Genomic DNA, 22,541 nt, shown 5'->3' with positions numbered 1-22,541 from the left:
CATGGGGACAGGGCCACTCACCAAGGGTAAGGTCAAAGGTTGCTGATTACAAATGTTTTCTCCTTTGGCCATGAGGCAACTCAGAATGTGCCTGATCTACTGTTTGATCTGAAAGCCATTTAGAGTATTTTGGCAGGGACAGATGAACCTACTCTCCAATGCATCCTTAAGTGATAACAGGTTTTCCAGTATAGTTCTTCACAGTCTTTGTTCTATCAGATCCTGTAAAGCTGTAATCATTAGTGAACCGTCATGTTAAAGTAATGACAGGTGGGGCTAGAGTAGAGAATGAGCACAGTCTTTCATCGAACAGTCTTGTTTCATTATTACTGCCTTCTCTTTTTGCAATGGCACCTGCAATTATCTTTGCCTGGAGCTATAGTCAATAGGTCCTTCGTTTGACAAATCAACAAGGCTGTTACTGACCTCAGGCCATGCAGGAAACCAGGGAATTTTACATCTGAACACACAAACCAAACAAAAGACAAAGTGCTTTTGCGTTGTGATATATTGCACTTATCTGCATTACTTTTAGGTAGCCAACCTCACCAAAACGTTTACTCAAACCCCTTTTCTTTGCTTCACAATGATCAGTTATAGGTGTTTCAGTCTTTCATGTGCCATTATAACAGATTCATAATTTGTTCTAATCTTCTGTATTAAAAGGCATTGATTGGTGATGTAAAAGGCAGCGCAGCATCCTCTTTGGTACACGTTTTTCAGTTGCTCCTTTCTAATTTCACAGTTCTTCTCTTCATCAGATAAGGAACTACCCTACATAGAAAGAGCTAGGCTGAACTAATGGATCCCAAATAAAAAAGACATAATCTGAAGATCATAAACCCAAAAGGACCTGAGAGGAAACATAGAATACAATTTCATGGCACAGGAGCCATGACCTGCATTGCAGGATCCAATTGTGTTGGATTCACTCAGAGGATGTCTGGCAGATATACAGTCCTCTTGTTCATGTTCAGTGAGTGTCAATGACTTTCCTGTTGAGGGATATTGATCTCTGGTCCAGCCCCCGAGGTTTGGCTAAGAAGGGCTTGTGTCAATAAAGCCATCAGTCTTTGTCTCCAGCCCTGTGGGAGTGATTGGGCTACCTGGCAGTTCACTGGAAATTTAATTGTAGTCTGCCCCCTGGTGGACATTGTTATGTTATCTGACAGGCTGAAGAAAATGGTCATGATCAAAAAAGATTTTTGATGATGTGAAGAAATGTCTAATGTCATCACTGTCATAAGAACAAAGATGAGGCGAAAACTATTGCTGGCTTACTGACTATATGCAAGCATGACCATGTCTTAGTTGCATGGAAACTGTGTTTCTATCTTAATTAGAGCAAGATTAAATGTGTTATAAACATTTTCCACACATTCTCATACAGTCTCTGGTCATCAGCATACAATTGTCAGCATGCATGAGAAATAACTATGAATCAAACAGCACTAAGCAAATCATTATAGACTGAATATAAATGGTTTCTGTAAAGTCTGTTGAGGGGGACCAGCTAGACTACAGCACCATTGATGAGAGTCAAAACTGTCCCCATCATAGTGCCCTCTTGTCTGAATGTGCTCGCTTAAGATAAAATGCCACCTGACTCAGCATGATGTGACAAAGATCATAACATCACACGTTTTGGAATTCATATCTGTGAGGATGTTTAAGTGGAGTCTGTTTCTTTGTCTCTTTACTCATCTAGTGGACATTATGTACTATCTTGAATGTAAGAAGACATATTGTACTGTCAAATCCACTGCAGTCTTTCAACCCATTGTCTGTTTGCATTGTAGCACCCTTGCAAAGTCCTGGTAAGCTCAAAATGGACCATTCTGATGAGAGAGATGGGGCACTTAATGCAAAGTTAAATAGTTTGATTTACATGTATACTTAATACCATACTACTCTAAGCCCAAGCTAACAGGACATTAAGATTTATCTTAAGGCACAATAATAACACCTGCTGCTTCCTAAGCTCACCTGTCCGACACAGCAGTGCTGTTCTTGACAGTCCAGTTCACCGCATGTGGGCTTCAATCCTTTAAAGAGACTTGGTGTTCTTATTGGCATTTAGCCACTTTACATTTGTCCTTGAGTGGCATTAATGTACCATGACTAACCCTAACCCACTCATAATACATGGTCTTATTGCCCCAACCCCAATGTACAAGAGACAACAAGGGTTACTGTGGATCAATGGAAGTTGGCACCAGAGCCAGAAACACATTATTGAGATTTGGGGAGGGTGCCAGTAAATCTTAAGGTGAGCCATTAGGCTGTTCTCCTTGTCTTATCTCTCCTAATCAGACGTCATGGCAACAAGCAGAGATGGAGAGACCAGAGGGAAGGTCATCTTTGCCTCTGGTGTTATCACTACTGTACCTGATGTGTCACCTTTGCCGGGGTACACTTCATCACCTGTGACACAGTAACGAGGTGAGGTGTCTCAATGACACAGTGTTGCATTGTGTGGCTATGACACATTATATGGTCTGGTCTACTTCTGTAGATGTAAGGTGTGCAGTGAACACCTGCCTTACCTACCTTTGTGTTGAGTGAAATAGCAGTCTTGCTTTACCTGAGTGTGAAAGGAAGGAGGAAGTGTGTGGACCAATGATAACAAAGGATTAACAACCCCTTTTGGTCATTGCTTTATTCACGATGAGCAGGTGTATGTAAGTAGTGATGACATTGTTCTGAGAATGGCACAACGTCTTTACACATGTCTGGAAACAAGCTGGCTTTGAGAAGTTACAGAAAAAAGTGTTATTTTATAATAAATACATTGCCTGTGGTCAATGTGTTCCCCAAAAAGGCAAATTACCCATCTAATCATTAAGGGGCCAAACTTTAAAGTAGTCAGCTAGGCAGAGTTACTACAGTTAGTAGTTACCCGAGTTGACTTTTCTTGGGCAACGGACAAAACTGCTTGGGGTCATGAATTTGTTTGGACTCACAGTAGGCCTACTTCCTCTTAGTGAGCCTAAATTGTTTTACTAATCCATTCTTATAATGGGGGAAGAGACATCTTGTTGTTTGATTCTTCCACACAAATTGTTGACCCATTCGTTTAAAGCTGTTCTGTGAAAGCTTCTGAGAAAAGTGTGATGAATAATTCAACCAGGCCTATCCATTTACGGAAGGTTGGTTATCTCAGTTACCATGGTAGAAATGAATGCATTATTTACCAGTTGTGTGAGTCTGACTGTAAGACAGCTTAACTTCCCGTCCTTTTTAGAACTGTTCAAACTGTGAGGATTACACTCTTAGTAATCCATGAGGAAAAAAAGAGTTTGTCTAGGGCTCACGTTTAGCTTCGAATGAGAGAAGGGACAGCAACTGTTCTGGACTATGTAATCTATTACTTGTTTTGCGATGGAGGGGACAGTGGTGGCAGCAGGAGAAGAGAAGCCACAAAAGCGGGTGCGTTTCCGCGTGGCTTCGGGCAATAGTGGCCGAGTGTTGAAGGAGATATTCAAGGATGAAGGGCCTTCTGACTCGTTGGATTCCGACTGCACCAGCAGCTCGGACGCAGACCGTGCTAGCACCCCTTCCACTAGCGGAGATGCTAACGGACACCTGTATGGGTTTCTGGGGTCTGAGCTGGACGACAGTGAGAGCGAGCCGGACGATCTGCTCATGTATGTAGGTGCCTCAAAAGACAGAGTGTTCAGCACTAAACGTGTCAACATCCTCAGCAAAAATGGGACTGTGAGGGGAGTCAAGCACAAAGTTAGTGCAGGTCAAGTACTGTTTGAGAACCTTCCAAATGATAAAGGAGTAAGTATACTTGGGGATGAAATGGTTTCATACACTGTATGTCTTTGGTGCATTTCATTTTTATTTCCTTTCCCGATTGTTAGATATGATTAATTGTGTATGTTACCATGTAGAAACATGCATATGTTTTGTAACCTGTAGCCTAAAGAGTTTTACTATAATATTGATATCAATGATGTTTCATCATGGTCTGTTAATTTTTGTGTGAGGTTAAGGCCTTTCATTGATATTGCATGTCTTTTACTGGTACATGTATTCTCATCAGGACATGGACAAATGAACACAAAAGAGTACAAGGTCACCGGACAATTAAAGTTTAATGATGCATTCCGTTAAGTGTTTCGAGAAAGGCTAATCAGGTTACTTAATTCTTAGGACTTCGCTTTCTAGTCTCTTTTCACAATGAAGTATATTTATTCTGCAGCAGCAAGTAGCATGAGGGGAAATTATTGTGTGGGTGCATAATATACAGAAATATAGCTCACTATAAAATAGCCTAACGCAGTGACAGGATACAAGATCTTGGCAGGTATCAAGTAGGATTACCTGAGATACTCAAGGGTGCCATCACACAACACTGCAGTGCTGGATTTATACTGAGAAAAACCTATGACTCACATGTCATATGATGGAAGCCTAATGCATTTAAGTTTTGTTATTTTCTTTGACAAGTGAAACATTGTAATTCCTCCCAACAGTCTACCCTGACAGTGGAGTTTGGCAGGATAGTGATATACACCACAAGCTTTCGTGTTGTAAGGACCACTTTTGAGCGTTGTGAGTTGGTCCGAAAGATCTTCCAGAACCACAGGGTCAAGTTTGTGGAGAAGAACATCGCCTTGGACAGTGATTATGGGAAGGACTTAGAGGAACGATGCAAGAGAGTAGGAGAACCTCCCTCATTACCAGTTGTGTTCATCGATGGACACTATCTTGGGGTTAGTGTCTTAATATAGTACTTACCTACCTAATTAAAATGCTCCAGATCGATGAACTTGATCTAATCTTAGAAAACAAGTGGAGTATTGACACCATGACTGACTATGTTGCAGGGTGCTGAGAAAATATTGGATATGAATGAATCGGGAGAACTTCAAGACCTTCTAACAAAGATTGAGGTATTTATATTTACCAATCAACAGTCCACACATTTTTTGTTTTTGTTTGTCCAGATTCTTTAAATTATGTTTTGGTTTGGAAAAATGTCACCAACATATCAGTGAACTGCCATACAAGATTCATATCTAAGGATATGCTGGTCATATGGTTCAGTCAGCTAAATTAGGAATGACTATACAAAACTAATTCAGCGCAAAGGTATAAAATCTGTATACTGCACCACAAAACCCTGTCTTCAAAGCTACCAAGGCTTTGTCTGCAAGAATTTAGTTTTATTCTAATTAGTCTCAAAACCAGCCGACGGCCTGACTGTTGATGTGTTTCTCCAGAGGGTACAGCAGCCCCACACGTGCCAGAGCTGTGGGGGCTTTGCCTTTGTCCCGTGCCCGATGTGCCATGGCAGCAAGATGTCTGTGTTCCGCAACTGCTTCACTGACTCCTTCAAAGCCCTCAAGTGCACTTCGTGCAATGAGAACGGCCTGCAACCCTGTCTGAGCTGCAGCCAATGAGGCCTTCAAGTGCCTGACCCCAACACCCCCCATCCTTCCCCCAGGTCTTCTTTGGCCAAACATCGGCCTGCATCTAAGATCTGGCTCTAGAAAAACCATGGCTTTTTCCTCCATGGGGATTTATTATTATCAATAAAACTGCATTTGTAAGAAAATGTGACTCATTGAACTGGGCTTATCTATGATCAGGCATGCAAAACTTCCAGAGACATTTTCTGCTGTTTTACAAGAACTTCAGTAGACCTATGCTTTTAAACAGTACCTCAGCCACGGCTGGGCACGATAGAGGACTGAACTGCAATACAATCACTGATATGCGCAACTGTGTAGCGGTGGAGTAAGCTGACCTCCAATGACCGTAACCTTGTTAGATAATTAACAGCAAGGTGTCTCCTTCACCAACCATGCTTCCAACACTAATCCGAGTGCAGTGAGGTGGGAAAAGGAAAGTATATTGTTTAAAGAACAAAGTATATTTATGTAAAGAGATTACCAACCCACAATTATAGCCATAGACAGTAAAGTAAAACATTTTTTTATTTTAATTGTCCTATCAAAAGATGATACACAGATATTTTGGAGGCATAATTAGTAATGATTTATTAACTGTATTTTGAATAGAACTGATTCACTATATTTTGAATATTGTGAATAGAACTGATTTCAATTATACATCGTACCTTTAACCTAGTTGGGTTACAATTAAATTATTCAATCCAGAGTACTTCAACTGGAACTCAATATCTTCGCAGGGTCTTGAAAATGTGTCTGAAATTTCAGATGCTATTCGAGATAAACTGTGGCAGGATACACATGAGTAATTCACTTTCATGTCCACTGTATGCAATCATGACAACCCACTGGATGATGTCATTCATTGGGTCGCATTCAGAGAGAAGGGAATGTCACTGTGGAAGAGATCTCTATGCTGTCATAGCCCTGTACAATGCTGCTTGAACATGATTCTACAAGGCAGCACTGTAAAGAGGCTAAAAGCATAGAGCAAATGTGCGTCGGTTGCTTTTAATCTCAAAAGTATTCACTGCAATGACAACGTGTAGTTGTCCGTTTGCAAACAAAAAGGTACGATTGATGTACAAATGGTTGATGGTTTTGGTGGTCTAGGAAGAGCGGAGGGGGTGGCTTCATGGATTTGAGAACCCAACAAGCCTGTAACGGTATATTGCGCCCCCATCTTGGACAACAGCGGCCAGAAAACATGTATTCAATTGACACAAACGGTACACTAATGAACAACGTTGTAAATCACATGTTATTTCGTGAAGAGCGCAGTTTAACGATTTAACTGCATGTGATGTGCAAATTAAGTCTATTCAACGCAGGTGCAAAACAGAAAATGTTGTGATTCATATCTCCAGGTTTAAGAGGGCCCCATCGACACATGGGTATAAAGTCAGACGTAAACTATCACTCATGAATCTGTTGTTAATCAGGCAAACGCAAGTGTGACGAAAGGAGAAAGTGACACATGAAAGAAAACGACAAGATGGGCAGCCGTACAATTGACTTGGGAATGGTATGACGAGAAATGACAGTGGCGCGCTCTAAACACAAAAATGTGTTACACAACATGTAATATTAAAAAACCTGAAACGAAGCATGTCCTTTTTCTTGAGGTTCTCTGCCATGACGAACAATAATTTCAGTCGATTTTGTCTGGAACGGTTCGGGCGCGATGCTGTACGTGATGTTCCTCAACGGTTGGTCAATGCGCAGGCTGGTTGGAAATTACTGTTTTTATTGACGTCAGCGTATACAGCCTCTTATCCTTGCAACGGCACCATCTAACGGCCTACCTGTACAGTTATTTCATATTCACAGAGGAATTTAAAAAACGATGCAGTCTCACCACCTCCATCAAACGTTTAACATTTTTCTAATATATATATATTTTTTTTGTTTATGATTGGCCCAGAAGGGGCCTGTATTTGGTAACGTTTGTCTAAGTGGATTTCCATACATTTACGTCACACCAGTAAACTCAAAACCATTTGTGGTCAATCAGGCCTCATACAAGGATGGTATGAGCTGTACTGGACCAAGGACCAGTCACTTTCTACAGCACTGCACAGGAAATCTCGGGTGGGCTTTAGTGGAAGAAAGTTGAGGCCAAAAAAATCAAATGCTTTGGCAAATGGTATAGCCAATAAAACATACATAGAGATGCACAACACCAATGTCCAAAAGCAAAAAGGCTAAATATGATTTAATAAATTAATTTCAATTAATTTAAAGTCCTTCAGCAGTAGTTACATTATTTTAACAAAAGGGCAATATGACAATCAATAAACACCTTAAAAAAAAGAAAAGAAGATATATCCACCTCAACTCCCTGCATTACAAAACTAAACACAAGCTCCCATCTTAGAAAGTACTCAGCTTTTCACTCATGACTGAAAGTGCAGACCAGTATCCTGCACCCTGAATCAGCCTGACAAGCACGGCCATTGAATCCAATGCAGGTTTGACCAGGTTAATGAAGCACAGAAGGTTGACAATGAGAATACACCTGTATGTACATCACCATCTTGGTCTGCGCAGTGAGCATAAGGTACCTACGCCACAAACCACAGATTGATGGGTATTGATGTATACCATACAACTGCAGAGTCAGTGCTAAATCCATTTTCTTTACAGAAAACAGTCTACCAAAAATGTAAGAAAAAATAAAATAAATGAAAACAGGGTTTATCATTTATAATTTTACATCATGTCACATCCCACGACAGAACTACTATTTACACTGGCTAAGAGAGGGAGGAGGGAGAGGGGATTCTCTCTGTGGATGTCCATAGAGTACTTCATCTTTGGAGCCAAACATACTATCTGTCTTCTGCGAACAAGCTACTGATAGCGCAAACAGGTGACCATCCTCCTGTTCGGAGGAAGTCAGTGCAGCAACAGCGACTCGAAGAGGGATGTAGCCTACTACTGCATCTGAGAAGGGATGATGCAGCTGTATGGATGATGCAGCTGTATGGATGATGGGAGGTGTTAAGGTAAAGAGAACATTTCCAGGTAATAATTCAGATGCTTCCGAGGACTTGCATGATGACTAGGTTTATCTTACTCGAACATCAATTACTTAAATTTACTTGGTTTTCGAACATCTGTATATGCTATTACTTTGATAGTCTTAACAGTGTCTATAAAGTTCATCATTGAAGCCTTCAAACTGTGAGCTCACTCAAATCTGGTAAATAGGTGGAAAAAAAGAAAAAGCCTTGTTTTCCTTCATCTATGTTATATTCATATACCATGGTATACAATCTCATCACTAAGCTCATAGATACTATTACATACATTTGTAGTCAATTTTTTTGTGCTTGAGCTTTTGCTTTAACAATATATCGTGTGAAATACTTTTTCCACAAACTTCAAAGCTTACCTCAAAATAACTCAAAAGCTTAAAATCTGTGTTTTGTTATAAACATAAAAAGCGTACCTCCAGATGGGTTATGATTCTTCACAGCTCGATAGCATTTTGTACTATATGTGTGACTGATACCAATCAGAAAGACCATTATCTGTTTAGTTGTCTTGGTATCTGCTGACTTGACAATTCATGTTGACACATGAACACAAGTCAGCTAAACCAAATAGAAAACGGTGCATTGCCAGCTTAAAACAAAAAACAAATCACACCGAAACAAAGTTGTTTGGAGCCTGTGCTTCCATAAATACACTGACACACCATGTATGTCTCTACTACAGCTCTGCCTTTCTATTTTTTTGTTTTATTGTCTTTCCATAAACCCCCCTGTGACACTGCAGCACATGGCATGGTTCAGTTAAAAGAAAACAGAAAAGGACCACAATACCGTTCCAGCGTGATTTCTGGCTCAGGTGTTTCAGACTATTCTACAGTAAGACTTCTTCTGATGAGTGGGGATAAGAGGATGAATGGGAACCAAGGCGAGGGTAGATGATGCAGGGAATGGGAGGATGAGAGCAGAGGTTTGGCTTGGCCGCTATCCCTCCCCCAACCCTCTACTTCCTTCGTGCTGTGGTGGGACTTTTCTAAGAGCAGATTTTTGTAGCGTTATAGGATCTCCAGATCTACGTGTCGAACTTCTGGGTTACGTTGCTGTGGAGGGAAAAAGGTGTGAGATCAGCCAATCAGACAGCTACAATTATCCTTCTGGGTGAAAGCTTCAAAGCATGGAGGGAGAAGGTCAACTTCTGATCATTATTCAATCTAATGTAGAAACTTGTGCATATCCCAGCGCAGAAATCATCTTTGGATAAAGTTAATGTGTTATTCATGAAACGTTTACATCTCACCAATCACAGCATAAGAACAATCAGGCATGATAAATGTGGCGCCTGAAAACAATCGTCATTTTAAAACCACGCCCCCATGTATTCTCAGTTTAGAGGGCATGCTCCTAGAGTTTACGACATGGAGATACAAAACACATCCAAGAACAGAATAGAAACTCTAAAGTCACTCTCCATAAAAGGATCCCTGCAGTCCCCCAAAAAACTTTTGTTATTTGATGACTGTCACAGCTCTTGTTTAAATAGGTGACTGATAAACAACTAAGCTATCACATTGCATAACGTTAGCTTACCCATTGTTTTTAATTGTTTAATTTGAATAGCTTGAAATGATGTCACCAGTAGCCTAGCCTAACAAGTTGACTGAGTATCAGTAGTGAGTACGAGTTGAGAGACTTCAAAAATTACAGCAAGCCCAGTTTTCTGTCATACGTTCGTTTCGTAAATGAGGGCCACCGTGTGCAAAAGAAATGAATGACGAACCTCTCGCAGAACACACATGTGAACTTAAAAAGTGGTAGCTCCTCCTGACCAGAGGAATGCTGTACCTTGAGCTCTTTCTCCAGACGGTCCACCTCTGCTCCCAGGGTGTCAATGATGTTCTCCCCATGCTTCAGCATGAAGCTCTCCAACTCCTCAGCGGTCTTGACCTGCTGGATCTCCTGTACACCACACACACACACACACACACACACACACACACACACACACACACACACACACACACACACACACACACACACACACACACACACACACACACACACACACACACACACACACACACACACACACACACACACACACACACACACACACACACACACACACACACACACACACACACACAATGGGTTTCAGACACAGGGATGAACGCAACTAAATACTATATAACACCGCTGAGAAAAGAAATCTGGTAGGGGGAAAAGCCTCACGGTGAGAATCTGTTCGATGTCCTGCTTCTCCAGGTAAGAGCGTGTCACCACTCGCCCGTCGAAGTCCACCTCTGCCTTGAAGCGCACTTTACTCAGCCCCATGTCCGTGGCCTTCACATCATGGATGGCCCTGGTCACAGAAAAACCAAAGTGACAAGGTTGAAATATCTTTAATTGACACAAGAACCTGGATTAAAGGGTGACCAAATACTGACCAGAATGGCATGTCATATATAAAATAAAAAGGTTTTATCTGAACGTAAGTTTGTAATGGATTGAAAATATGTTTTCTGAAAAGTCTCAAAAGAAAATTAATTCCCCCCTAACTCTACCGATCTACATCAAGCTGCTTCGTGATGCATGATGTTCAAAGTACAGACCAACATAGCTTCTGTAACAAGCGTAACAGCTGTGTACTGGAATAAACCTTGTTTGTGCATCGATAGAGATTTCCTGACCCAGTAGCCTAGCTTGTTATACTGAAGGACATATGGACCTGACGGCAGGGTCATTCTCCAGAAACTCTGTGAGCTTCTGTACGTGCTCGGCCTGAATGGATCTCCCCAGAAGTGCCTCTGTGTTGGTGTAGATGAGGAAGGCCGACACAGCGCCCAGCAAGGTGCCCACGCCCAGCGAGCCCAAGCTGTCGTAGTAGGGGTTACCTGGGAGACGGGTAGCACACGGAGGCAGAGGACAAGACTGGGTAAGATAATCATCCCACTGTGGGCCACGGATTGCAGTTGACGATGCAGCATTGTTCCAGATGTTTATTTATTTTTTATCATCCGTTTATCTGTGTTGGACAGAGGTGTGTGTATATGTGTGTGTGTGGTTGTGTGTGTACCTGTGAGGGAGGTGAGTCCCATGCAGCTGGCAGCCATGATGACTCCAAGAACAGCAGCAGCATCTTCCAGCAGGACGACGTTAGTGCTGGGGTCTCGACTCTGCATCACTGCCCCACCAAAACCAAACAGATAGTCACCGTCTCAAAAACCAACACACACATACACGTATCAAACACATATCAAAGAGCAACTTCAATTGAGGTATTACGTACCATATTCATAGAAAGAAATTTCATGCTGTTGAGCACTCTTTTTTATTTCGTTGATTGCTACTAGTAGTGTTGCTGAGGAGATAAGAAACAACAAATGAACACTAGATTAAAACATGAATATTATTTCCCGTTCTACTTATTAAAGGGAGGCCTAGACTTAAGGGATGGTGGAAAACTATTTTGTAACCTACCTCCTTCCGACACCAAAGATCCAGCTAAAATACAGTATGCCTGAGAGATAAACACAAGGCATCCATTAGAACTAGAAGACAGCATTCCTAAACCACTATTCCGCCGAGCACTCAACATGTGTTGACTTAAAGTGATGCAGGAAGTAGTAGAGATCAGACAGATAGCCACCCACCCAGAGCAGGGATTCAATTTGCTGTGGGTGCAGCAATCCCATGATGCCATGATACCAGGAGAGACCCGCTCCCATCATAAAGATACCCACTCCACTGATGAGTGAGGCAATGTAGCGCATATTGGAGAAACCATATCTGTCCAAATAAAAAAAGTGAGTTTAAGGATGAGATCATAGTGGGATGGAAACAAAAAATTAGACTTGTACATGTGTGCGGGGGGATTCAATTAAGGTCCCATTTTAAGGTCAGTTAATTAAGTGAAGACTAAAAGTTGGATTTCAGTTTGAACAAGTCATCCATGGTGGCATGGTGCTTACGGGTGGACAGCATCAGGATTCCGGACAGACTGGCTGATTCCAAGTGCAAGAAGAGCCTGCAGGAGACATGATCCAAGCGGAATTAATCAACCCTGATGACATACATATCACCCACAGGACACTATCAGTGATTGCTATCCATCCCAGCCCTACCTATAACAGTCATGGAATATGGATGTAGTTCTTGTCCCCTGAAGGTGAGAGGGTATTGTATCTCACCTGGTTGCAGGTGTCAGCTAGGGAGTGGATGGCTTCTGAGAACATGCTGGCTGATCCAGTGTACACCCAAGCCAGAAGCTTGAAGATAAAATTAAGTCCATTGCTGAGGACAGATAAGAGTACATACCGGTCAAATGTATCAGAACTTCTGGTATTGAGTTATGAGCAAAAGGAGATGTGTATTTCATTCTGTGGTATACTAATGACTGGATTCAATGGATTTTGAACATGACAAAGGATAAATACAGCCCTGGGTTTAAACCCATGCTGTTGGTGTGTAGTATATTAAGGAATTCCAAACTTCCTGCAGAACACTGCGCAGGGTGGGTGGGGGTGGGTTTGGGTTTGGACTGGTTGGTCCTCATGTGACCGCACATGCCTGCTAACTCAATACTCAATACTAATCCAATAGCTAAAGACTGGCTCTCTTGTGAGAACAGACTGCAGCTCATTTAGGTTAGTCTATTCAACTCAAAGTTGCAGGGTTTCATCTGATGAAAAAAAAGCAGCATATGTACCTGGTTTTAATGTGTGACAGATATGTATGCATGTCTCCCATACACCCAGACACCGCTTCAAACTATCTAACAGAACAGTTCAAAACAACGGTGTAATATACCCTGGTACTTACATGCATATTGCCACCATCACTACCTTCCCTGGTCCTTGTGAAAATGTCGCCCTCTTGCCTGATCGAGGCTGCATAGGACAAGGGACAGAAGATGGAAAGATCAAGCCTTCTACTGGTACACTGAGTCAAAGAAGGAATTCCAGCACTGTGCTACATGAGAAATATCCTTGTATAAAACAACAAGAATCCGTTGTTGAATCCATGCATAGCCCACTTCAACTGTACACATCTTGCATTGTCCCATCACGGGTCCCTCATATGTGAGATAGGAGCGTGTGAATAAATAGGATCTTTTAGCACAAAAAGTGAAAGAGTATAGAATTCCCCAACACATGCTAGAGATGTATGGTACTGTAAAGGTTTATTGACAGCCGGTTAGCATAACACACAGTAGAGACACTATGAATGACAGTCAGGTGGAATGACATTGTCATGTAGATGCAGGGATGCAAAGCTGTATGGGCTCTGCAACCTCAAATGGGGGCAGAGGTCATGTGAGGGTTCTGGGTAACAGCACAACGAAAGACAATCATCTTTCATGCTGTCCAGCCGGCAATAATTGATTTACTTAGGACTGAATTGATTGAAACATGAAAAGTTTTGGTAGATAAAATGTGAAGAATAGCCTTCATCCTACACAAAAACAAGATGTTAACAGGAGAGAAATGAACTATGAAGTTTGTTTGTTTCTAAAAGGAATTATCATCTTCAGGCACATGATTAAGCTCACCTTTGTGTTACCCCAGAAATCTTTGTATTCTTTCAGCAGTTGCTGATTCCGGAAAATATCTAAAGAATAAAAATAAAAAGGTTAAGAAGTGGTCATTTTAGGCAATTAGTTTGAGGCAGTGTCTTAGTTTGAGCCTGTGGATGTCAGTTAACTTTAAAACTCCCTGTTACCAATCAGGTTTCTGTGAAAGCAGGGGAGGAACATTTTCAGCTAGGGTATATCAATGCATCTCCACACCTATTTCATGAGTCAGACTTTGTGTGTCTAAAAAACACACAAAAGCATGTAAACATAGCATACACCTACATATATAATCCCCTTGCATGTCATGTTTTCAACAGCCACTGATTGAACTTGCAGGCTCGGGGATACCTACTTTCTTCGTACTCTCTCTCCACCTCTTTCCTGAGTTTCCTCTCTCTGTCAAGGGCTTCTGGACTTCCCCACACATCTAGAGCTCTGGAAGTCAGACACATGTCTACCTCAGAACAAGGACATCATCGGACTATTGAATAATATTTAATGTACCATCACTTGGACAAGAACTGGTTCAATAAACGTGTTCAGAGGCACAAGGCCAGAAACGTCTTTTAAAAGGAGAAGGGGAGAAGAATGTACTGACTTGGCCTCGACGTCTGACCGCAGGAAAACAGTGAACGCCTCTGTGTCATCATGGGGGCTGCGTCTACGGATCTTCCTTAGCTGCTCCAGGTCACTGAAGTCATATCAGATAGAGGAGGGGCCAGTCATTCAAGGAAGGGAAGAGAGAACCAGGAGCCTGATAGAACTCAATGCTGCATACATGGAGAAGTTACTGCCATGCTAGCCAGTCTTAATGTTATAATCACAGCAGTGTGTTCCCTCATTAGCCCCAAGGAAACAGTGCAGAGGTTGTGTGCAGGGTGCAACGTATATTATGAGCAACTTGGATAGGATGAATACCTAGCAAGACATACGCATTCAACAAAGCACAAACATTGAGAAATACAGTGCTAACCCAAATGTATAGTTCATAACAGATGTATACACTATTTGGAGTATATTTACCTTGGTTTGAGACAGAACTCATTCATGGCTCTGACTGCAGTGATAAAGTTGTTCTGAGTGTACTTAGATCCATAATCCCTCTTCTTCAGAACAGCCCGCACTGACAACATACAGCAGGGCATATAGTAAGTTGAAGCCATATAGAAAAACAAATATACAGTCCTTCAATGCAACATAGAGCCAAGAAATATGAAGTACAGGTATGGTTCAGAGTTACCTTTCACTTGAATGGTCTCTGCTTTAGTCAGCCTGAGAGGTGCCCCTGAAAATTGATTAGATTAACCATCACTCTTACAAAGGCCAAAATCATAACTGATCATAACTGAACACAGTCAAGACACAGTCATGCTGATGGCCCACTTACCAGAATGACTAAATGCTATTTGATAGATAAGGATGGGCCATTGGTAAGGGGGCACACACGAAAACAGCAGCATTACCATCCAAACTTACTGAAACAAAGTCTCTAGTCAAATGAACTTTTTACAGTCTTGTGTTCAGTCAAAATGTACACAAGCAGGAACATGTCGGTTACCTGTTGGGTCTGAAGAGGGCTGTGCTGCCCCAGCTAACACCTTCTCTGCAGTAGGAGGACTGTCTGGACCTGGTGGTGACGGTGGTCCGTCTTTACTACTGCCGGAGGTAGAGTAGTACTGTACGTGGCCCAAAGTGAGAGAAGCTACGCGATAGTCTGGAAGGCTCAACCACAGACTGTGTATCCCTCCATTCTGCCAGCCTACAAATGCATCAGGGTTATGATCATGCTGTCTCCTCCAAATGACGTTCTTGACACACTATGTGGCTAGCACCAAGCTCAAGATCTCAAACACCAGCAACCAAAATTGTGCCTTTAAGGTGCAAGACTCACCGTAGCATGGTCGGGCAACCCAGGGGGGTCGTTGTGACAGGGGGGATCTGTGATGCAGGTAGACCCTGCAGAAGACTTGCCATGGTCTCTGAGAGAGGCCGGGGAACATCCTCGCACTGGCGGGGCTTTGTAGAGCAATGCTGGAACTTGCTGTGTTATTGTCAAAAGGAAGTAACTTTAGTGTATTGGTTAGTTAGCTAGTTCGTCAGTCACTGGAGTCTGTGCGTCCCATCCACTACTTGGCAGTGGTACTTGGCAACACTTAACATCCTTACAACCTGCCAAGAGTGACCAAACAAGCTAACAAACATAAGCCTTTAAACGCTCGACACAGTCAGAGGTCACAATCAACTGGCAGCTACTTTGTATTCACAGACAAGACATTACTAAGTGTTGGTAGTTATCTAGCTTGCAAGTCAGTTGGTTGACGAGCCAGCTACTCGCAACATCACTGAACTGAAACCTCCAACTGAGGCCATCAGGCATCAAGATTGGAGACGAGCTCCAGCTAGTTTAGCTACATAGATTAGCTATCAAGATAGCTAGCTAGACAGTTATACCGACTTTCTATTTAGGAAAGCAAATTATGAATGAGTAGTCCATAGACCTGGCCATTTAACACTACATTTAATAGTTATAGATACCTTTCTAATGTGATGTTTGCTCGGCATACCTCAGTCCATTTCAAGTTCTGTCAATCCGCTTGCTAACCACTGCTACCATCACTGACAAACATGAAGTGACGCTACTCTCGTGAGAATCTGGACGAGCGTATGTTCAAGCTACCTCATATCGCGATCATAAACGCCATGTAAACGAAGGTCACATATCATCCAATTAAAACATATTCCGATCCCTCTACTGCGAATAGTTATCAATAAAGGTAAAGCCTTGAGGTTTGTGTTGAGTCATACGTAGATCGAATTTTTTACACTTATAATTTACAAGTAATGCTATTTACCTGTTACATTGTTGTATTACCTTGCAGAACCTACTGTACTCCACAACCGTAACAAGTCTCTCTTATAATTAATAAGTTAGCGCACATTTAATGAATATATTAAAACGAGATTACAATGCAATACTTGAGAATAAATTCAGATTTATTAAATTAACACAATACAGTAACACAATACAGTTGTGATAAAGCAGTAGTAATAGTAATTGGTGGAAGTGTTCATTGAAGACTTATGATTGTGGTGACATACACTAGGATAGAGAGATCTTAACACCCTATGATGACTTGCAATGACTTGACAACAATGATGATAGATCCTTCCCTTCCATTTTACAATCAATAGAAAATAAACCAGAATAATTGATTAATTAATATGCCCTGCTTTCACACCCACAGTACAGTTGAAGAAAGCAGTTGCTCAATTGGTCCATATAGGTTGTTGTTTAAAAATGAGTCAAAAACATGGAGCACAACAAACATCACTTGAATGAGAGAAAATGGAAGTACAGAGCTTCTCCTTGTACAATGATTCGTCAAGCCTTTGTCATGGGAAGAGGTCCGGTCCCTCTGTCCTGGTATGATGATCTGTACTGGTGCCAGAGGAAAAATGTCAGTAGTAAACATCGGGCTAACGCATCGTCACCAGCTCCTCAGAAGAGGTGGGGTGAATCGCAATAGTCTTGTCAAAATCGGCTTTGGTAGCACCCATCTTCATGGCAACTGCAAAGCCCTGCAGCATCTCGTCACAGCCTATGCCCTGCATATGAAGGCCAACCACCTGGAGAAGACAGACAGATGTCAAAGATAACTCACTGCAGTGCTGCAAAGGCATCTGGTCAAGCCAAGAAGCCATGGGGGATTCAGACAAGCCAAGTATCAGACAAGCATCTGATTCATATAATCGTTCCTGTAACAGTCCCTTCCTACCTTCTCCTCCTTGCCCTCACACACCAGTTTCATGACACACTGAGTCTTCCTGGTGGTGACTGCATGGTACATGGGGGTGAATGAGGTTGTGTATGTCTTTATATTTTCTTTTCCTCTGATTTTAACAGCTTCCTCTGTAATGTGCAAGACCAAGAGTAAGAACACCACCTTACATTGCAGAAATCCAAGAGACTGTGGTACAAAGTATTTAATGCTGTAATCACCAAACTGTAACTCTTCATACAATCTACCCAACTCAGAGGGGGACATTTTTGTCTAAGCCACTAACCACCTGAAGCCATGTTTGGTAAGGGCGCACTCACCTTCCGTGAGTCCCACCGTGCCGATGGGTGGGTGGCTGAACACTACCGTCGGAATGTTGGAGTAGTCCACCTTAGATTCTGTCTGTCCCTCAAACAGTCTGTGTGCCAGCTTCCTGCCCGCAGCAATGGCCACTGCCCGCACGCAACAGGACACATCAGAAACAGTTCAAAGGTCCTGAGATACTTTTCTAGCTTTCTAGATGAATCAGCATAGACGCTACTAGATGATGGCTGGCAGCATACCAGGTGTTAGGAGGGCTTTGCCACACACATCTCCCACAGCGTAGATGCCCTGGCGGTTGGTGTTCTGGTACTCGTCCACCACAATGTGGCCCTTTTCGTCTACATCCACACCCTGCCACACACAACAGACAACTGGTCACAAAGGCATTCATAAGGCATTCTGTTCTATACCACTTTTTGTAGTGTCAAAAGGCGGAAAAGGGGAAGTGCAGATTACGGAAGTGAGGTTAATATAGTGCACTTGCAATGGAAGTCACAGTGGTCTAAACGCATTTGAAACGGGTTGTAAAGCTTAATGCAGAGCACTGTCTGACATAGTACACATAGACAAGAGTGGCAGACTGATCCCCACCATCTGGCTAAGGTTAAGCCCAGCAGTGTTGGGCTCTCGACCAATGGCCCATAGCAGACAGTCCACTTCCTGGATGGTTCCAAGCTTTTCCTCATCGTTCTTCTTCTCTGGATCTTTGGTGACAAGTGTGACCTCCAGACCCTTGTCTGTTTTACTCACAGACTTCACCTATGGGTAGAAAATGAATTATAGATATGAATAGGAGTATCAAATCTTGCATAAACATAATTTGAAAATGTAATATGTATGTGTGTATATTCTCTATATATATATAAAGTGGCCCTTGACATCATGGCAAAACAAAGATTTTACCTGAGTATTCTTCCACAACTCTATGCCAGAGTTCTGCAATTCTTTAGTGCAATTAGAGCTTATCACTGAGTCAAAGTTCCGCAACACCTACAGGGAAAAAAAGGTGAAGAGGGTAAGAAAAGTAATTCCTTGGGACAAGTTTATCAAACAAATGAACTAAATACATTTATAGTAATAAATAAACTGTCGGAACGAAAGGAAGACCCTATGTGCCTCCATCTCTCTGAAACGCTCCTTACCCCTGTTTGTCGACAAATGACGGATGTTTTGGAGCCCAGCGTGGAAAGGATGCCTGCCATTTCCACAGCAATATATCCCGCCCCCACAATGACGCTGCGCCTGTTGGGAGACCAGATAGGAACACTCTGAACACAGATTCATGGCTCACAAACATAATATACCATTAATAATATTAATAATTAGTTCATTTAGCAGACACTTTTATCCAAAGCAACATACTGCAGAGGGGGATCTGAATCTATGACCTCCTGATTTGCAATGATATACTGTAATTTGACAAAAACTTACTTAGGAAGGCTTTCAATTTCAAAAAAGCCATCACTGGTGATACCAAGACTTGCCCCTGAAAAACAATCAACAAAATTGAGTGAAAAGGGAACAAATGATTGTAACAAATTAATCTTACATACTGTATATCTTCAGTAAAGCACAGGCATATAACAATACAATTTTTTTGTCATTTACCTGGAACTTCCTTGTCACTCAAGACAGAAGGGCACCCTCCAGTGGCTATGAGGATGTGAGGAGCTGTGTATTTCTTCCCATTAACTTCCACAGTAGGTTCAGGGTCATCAGTGAACCTGGCGTGACCCTGAATTGTCTCAATTTTTGCCTGTAGGGAGGCAACAGCCAACATTATTTTACCAATGCCAAAAATCTTCAATTAGATTTGAAATTAAGAACAGTTACATCGCATAAGTTAACAACATGGCAATGATGATAGTTGATAGTAGATGTATATAAGTCACATTAGGAAAGCCAGGATCAAATACACAATATGAACACCAGAATGAGTGGGTAGAAACTGGTTTGGTCTTACCTTGTCTAGGTTGCTGCGATAAATATGATTCAGCCTATTAATGTATGCGTCCCTTTTAGCTTTTATAGTTCTGCACAAACACACAATATACTATAGAATTAGAAGACAGCACATAGAAGACAAACTTACAACAATCTACCTACACCAATAACATCCTACAACTACTTAACATGACACATTTATTTGCATTATGTTAAAATGTATTTTAAGATCACACTAGTATGAATCTAATTGGTGTGTTTCTTATTTGCTCATAGCAGACAAATAACTTAGAGTATGAGTGTGCTCGTCAGTCAGAACATATGGACAACTGTCTTCCGGTTTTAACCACTCCTTAACGTTATCATAAACAGTCACTAGAGTTAGCTGTTTTTAGGTGTGGAACCGAGGGCTAGAAGTGAAGCAATAGAGCTATGTGTAAGATGACAAGGGGTATTAAAAGTCAATGGCTATTGTTGCTCAAAGCACACCTAATTTGTGACGCAACAGACTCTTGCAACAGACTAAGCATTTCCTGGCTTGTGCATACAAGATACACTATATATCTAGGAAGAATGGAAAGTATGTATGAAACACGAGTGTACACACTATAAAAGGTTTACTCACTCCCAGCTGAAATGAGCATGTCCACCTTCAAACCCATAGTCAGCATGATCATGCAAATACTCTGCGTGGACTGCAGCGTTCCACATAACCTGATGAAGGGGTGACAAGTCTTGAGTTCAAGATGTTCAGTCCTTTAACAAGGACTTTTTATATCTGTTTTGAACTGCAAGCATTTTAATAAAGCTCAGTTTTACACTATATTTACTGAAACGATACACTCTATATAAAAACTTGTTTAGGTAGCAAAAAAAACAAAACAATAGGCTATTCTCTAATCAACACCAGTCATTTCAAGCAGCACAGTTACTAGTAGGACACAAAGAAAATACCTTCTTAGGTACACAGCCAACATTGACCTGAGAAAGGAAATGACATAATCAGAACAAAAGATGACAAACATGATATTTAACCTTTAAAATAGACTAGGAAGAAATGTAGTACATAAATCACACTGGATTTCTGGATACGCATCAATGGAACAAACTTCTATTTTTTACATCATCTTTACATCAGCCTGCAAATATTACCCTGGGCAATGCCAGTTTTCCATGCCACTGCTACCTGTTACAAAAATATGATGTGCCAGGAGAATACTTGAGCCCTGAATACATGCCCAGTGCTTTTAACCACAACATCGCGCACAATTCTTTTTAAATACTTTCTACAAAAAGAGGATAATCTCGAGGCTTCCCAATGAACTCGCTGTGATCCACACGTGACGGGACATACAGTAGACACTATGCGATGCCATTCCATTGCAACTATTGTATTTGTAACTCAGATACTACAGGCTAAAACCAGGATAACTTTTTACTCACGCAGGTACCTCCGAGTTTGTGACTCTCGATGACGGCCGTGGTTGCTCCGAGCTCCGCTGCCCTCCGCGCACCCGCCAACCCTCCAGATCCACCACCTATCACGAGAAAATCGAATCGGGTTGCTGAGTCTGAGGCCATGCTACGACGAATAACTTTATGTCTGAAAGAAGGTGAGAGAGATAGCCGAAGAATCAAAAGCAGATCTTGTGTCCGGGTAATCTGTTTTATTATTGCCATAACCAGGAAGCCCACACACCACCCGACGCTGTGTAGGCGAATGGGAGGGCCATTCCCCCAATGTGAAAGCTAGTGCTTAGTCATTGTGAATTGCAACAATGGTCTGTATATCCCAGAAACAATTTTGACCGTTAGTCACGGTGATACACACCCATAGGCGACAGCTAAAACGAACACAATAATTAATAGTATTAATTGCAGATAACACTATGAAACAATGTTTTAATTAATCCTCATTAAGCATTACATTTGCTAACTATCCAATCTTTTCCACAACCTTGCAACGAACAATTCTGTTGCTTGTAGTGTTCGTAGTCTACTCAGTAACTCACCTGGTCGTTTTTAGTGCGCACGATATCAACAGTCTACACATTCCGACTGGCAGCAGGAAGGTTTGCAATAAATTAATATTTTTGACAAACATGTTATTATGTGCTGTTCATTTAATCTTTTGATGAAGCATGGGATAGCCGTTACTGTTGTTTGATACTTTTGAAATAGGGCATTTACCGTGCTTGCTAGCCACTACAAATCTGAAACTTCCTGCACCGTTAACTTGTATCCCCTTTCAAAATAAAAGCTCGAATTTCAAAAAGGTTACGTTATTATTTTACTGGAATGGTTGGTGTTTTATTACAATCAATAGCTAGTAGACCGTAACATTTTACGTGCTTTGAAAAGTATGCACCAGATCATGACCAGCAGTTATATTTAGTATTCTTGCTTTTATCAACTTGAAGGTTACGCTCACATTCGGACCTTGCATTTGAATTTTTTTTTATGTCGCAGCGTCCAACCTTCTCGGACTAACATAGCTAGC

The 22,541-nt window shown here is 41.7% G+C and overlaps 3 protein-coding genes across 6 annotated transcripts; 1 reads left to right on the top strand and 2 right to left on the bottom strand.

The window, feature by feature from the left end:
- The first annotated feature begins 3,320 nt into the window (after window positions 1–3,320).
- grxcr1a (glutaredoxin and cysteine rich domain containing 1 a) lies at window positions 3,321–5,869 on the top strand. Of its 2 annotated transcripts, none has more exons than XM_062477083.1 (4): window positions 3,321–3,775; window positions 4,456–4,724; window positions 4,839–4,904; window positions 5,235–5,869. In XM_062477083.1, the coding sequence occupies exons 1-4, from the start codon at window positions 3,382–3,384 to the stop codon at window positions 5,412–5,414; spliced, it is 909 nt and encodes a 302-aa protein (XP_062333067.1). In that variant the 5' UTR covers window positions 3,321–3,381; the 3' UTR covers window positions 5,415–5,869. The 2 variants fall into 2 exon arrangements, with proteins under 2 accessions (XP_062333067.1, XP_062333066.1); XM_062477082.1 differs by having other exon boundaries at window positions 3,321–3,786; window positions 4,485–4,724.
- Window positions 5,870–7,614: 1,745 nt separating this feature from the next.
- slc30a9 (solute carrier family 30 member 9) lies at window positions 7,615–16,657 on the bottom strand. Of its 2 annotated transcripts, XM_062476406.1 has the most exons (20): window positions 16,530–16,657; window positions 15,886–16,035; window positions 15,553–15,753; window positions 15,382–15,396; window positions 15,235–15,279; window positions 15,018–15,117; window positions 14,593–14,685; window positions 14,347–14,429; window positions 13,971–14,029; window positions 13,241–13,308; window positions 12,610–12,712; window positions 12,391–12,446; window positions 12,073–12,208; window positions 11,900–11,939; window positions 11,709–11,780; window positions 11,496–11,603; window positions 11,148–11,313; window positions 10,652–10,781; window positions 10,265–10,378; window positions 7,615–9,522 (listed from the first exon to the last, which is right to left on the bottom strand). In XM_062476406.1, exons 2-20 carry the CDS (start codon window positions 15,992–15,994, stop codon window positions 9,478–9,480), a joined length of 1,743 nt encoding a protein of 580 aa, XP_062332390.1. In that variant the 5' UTR covers window positions 15,995–16,035; window positions 16,530–16,657; the 3' UTR covers window positions 7,615–9,477. The 2 variants fall into 2 exon arrangements, with proteins under 2 accessions (XP_062332390.1, XP_062332391.1); XM_062476407.1 differs by lacking the exon at window positions 15,382–15,396.
- A 310-nt stretch (window positions 16,658–16,967) lies between these two features.
- On the bottom strand, window positions 16,968–22,254 carry gsr (glutathione reductase). 2 transcript variants are annotated; one of them, XM_062476660.1, is made up of 14 exons: window positions 22,054–22,254; window positions 21,485–21,644; window positions 20,996–21,022; window positions 20,667–20,755; window positions 20,061–20,130; window positions 19,706–19,853; window positions 19,529–19,583; window positions 19,240–19,339; window positions 19,001–19,087; window positions 18,689–18,856; window positions 18,337–18,448; window positions 18,094–18,225; window positions 17,771–17,904; window positions 16,968–17,621 (listed from the first exon to the last, which is right to left on the bottom strand). In XM_062476660.1, exons 1-14 carry the CDS (start codon window positions 22,143–22,145, stop codon window positions 17,472–17,474), a joined length of 1,524 nt encoding a protein of 507 aa, XP_062332644.1. In that variant the 5' UTR covers window positions 22,146–22,254; the 3' UTR covers window positions 16,968–17,471. The 2 variants fall into 2 exon arrangements, with proteins under 2 accessions (XP_062332644.1, XP_062332645.1); XM_062476661.1 differs by having other exon boundaries at window positions 21,493–21,644; window positions 22,054–22,252.
- Window positions 22,255–22,541: the final 287 nt, after the last annotated feature.

The sequence above is a fragment of the Osmerus eperlanus genome, chromosome 13, assembly GCF_963692335.1.
Source record: "Osmerus eperlanus chromosome 13, fOsmEpe2.1, whole genome shotgun sequence".
Classification (NCBI taxonomy): domain Eukaryota; kingdom Metazoa; phylum Chordata; class Actinopteri; order Osmeriformes; family Osmeridae; genus Osmerus; species Osmerus eperlanus.
The sequence above is the reverse complement of the archived record's forward strand: the minus strand, read 5'-3'. Positions and strand labels throughout refer to the sequence as shown.

Bases quoted from the DNA above. Each gene is read 5' to 3' on its own strand.
- grxcr1a (XM_062477083.1), top strand. From the start codon at position 3,382: ATGGAGGGGACAGTGGTGGCAGCAGGAGAAGAGAAGCCACAAAAGCGG. The intron at 4,725-4,838 runs GTTAGTGTCTTA...ACTATGTTGCAG, and splicing joins TCGATGGACACTATCTTGGG to GGTGCTGAGAAAATATTGGA. The intron at 4,905-5,234 runs GTATTTATATTT...GTGTTTCTCCAG, and splicing joins ACCTTCTAACAAAGATTGAG to AGGGTACAGCAGCCCCACAC.
- slc30a9 (XM_062476406.1), bottom strand. From the start codon at position 15,994: ATGTTCCCCGGCCTCTCTCAGAGACCATGGCAAGTCTTCTGCAGGGTC. The intron at 15,118-15,234 runs GTAACTCTGAAC...GTATGTTGTCAG, and splicing joins AGAGACCATTCAAGTGAAAG to TGCGGGCTGTTCTGAAGAAG. The intron at 13,309-13,970 runs GTGAGCTTAATC...TGTCCTATGCAG, and splicing joins ATTTCTGGGGTAACACAAAG to CCTCGATCAGGCAAGAGGGC.
- gsr (XM_062476660.1), bottom strand. From the start codon at position 22,145: ATGTTTGTCAAAAATATTAATTTATTGCAAACCTTCCTGCTGCCAGTC. The intron at 21,645-22,053 runs GTGAGTTACTGA...ACCTTCTTTCAG, and splicing joins TGCGCACTAAAAACGACCAG to ACATAAAGTTATTCGTCGTA. The intron at 17,905-18,093 runs GTGAGTGCGCCC...TGCACATTACAG, and splicing joins CACGGTGGGACTCACGGAAG to AGGAAGCTGTTAAAATCAGA.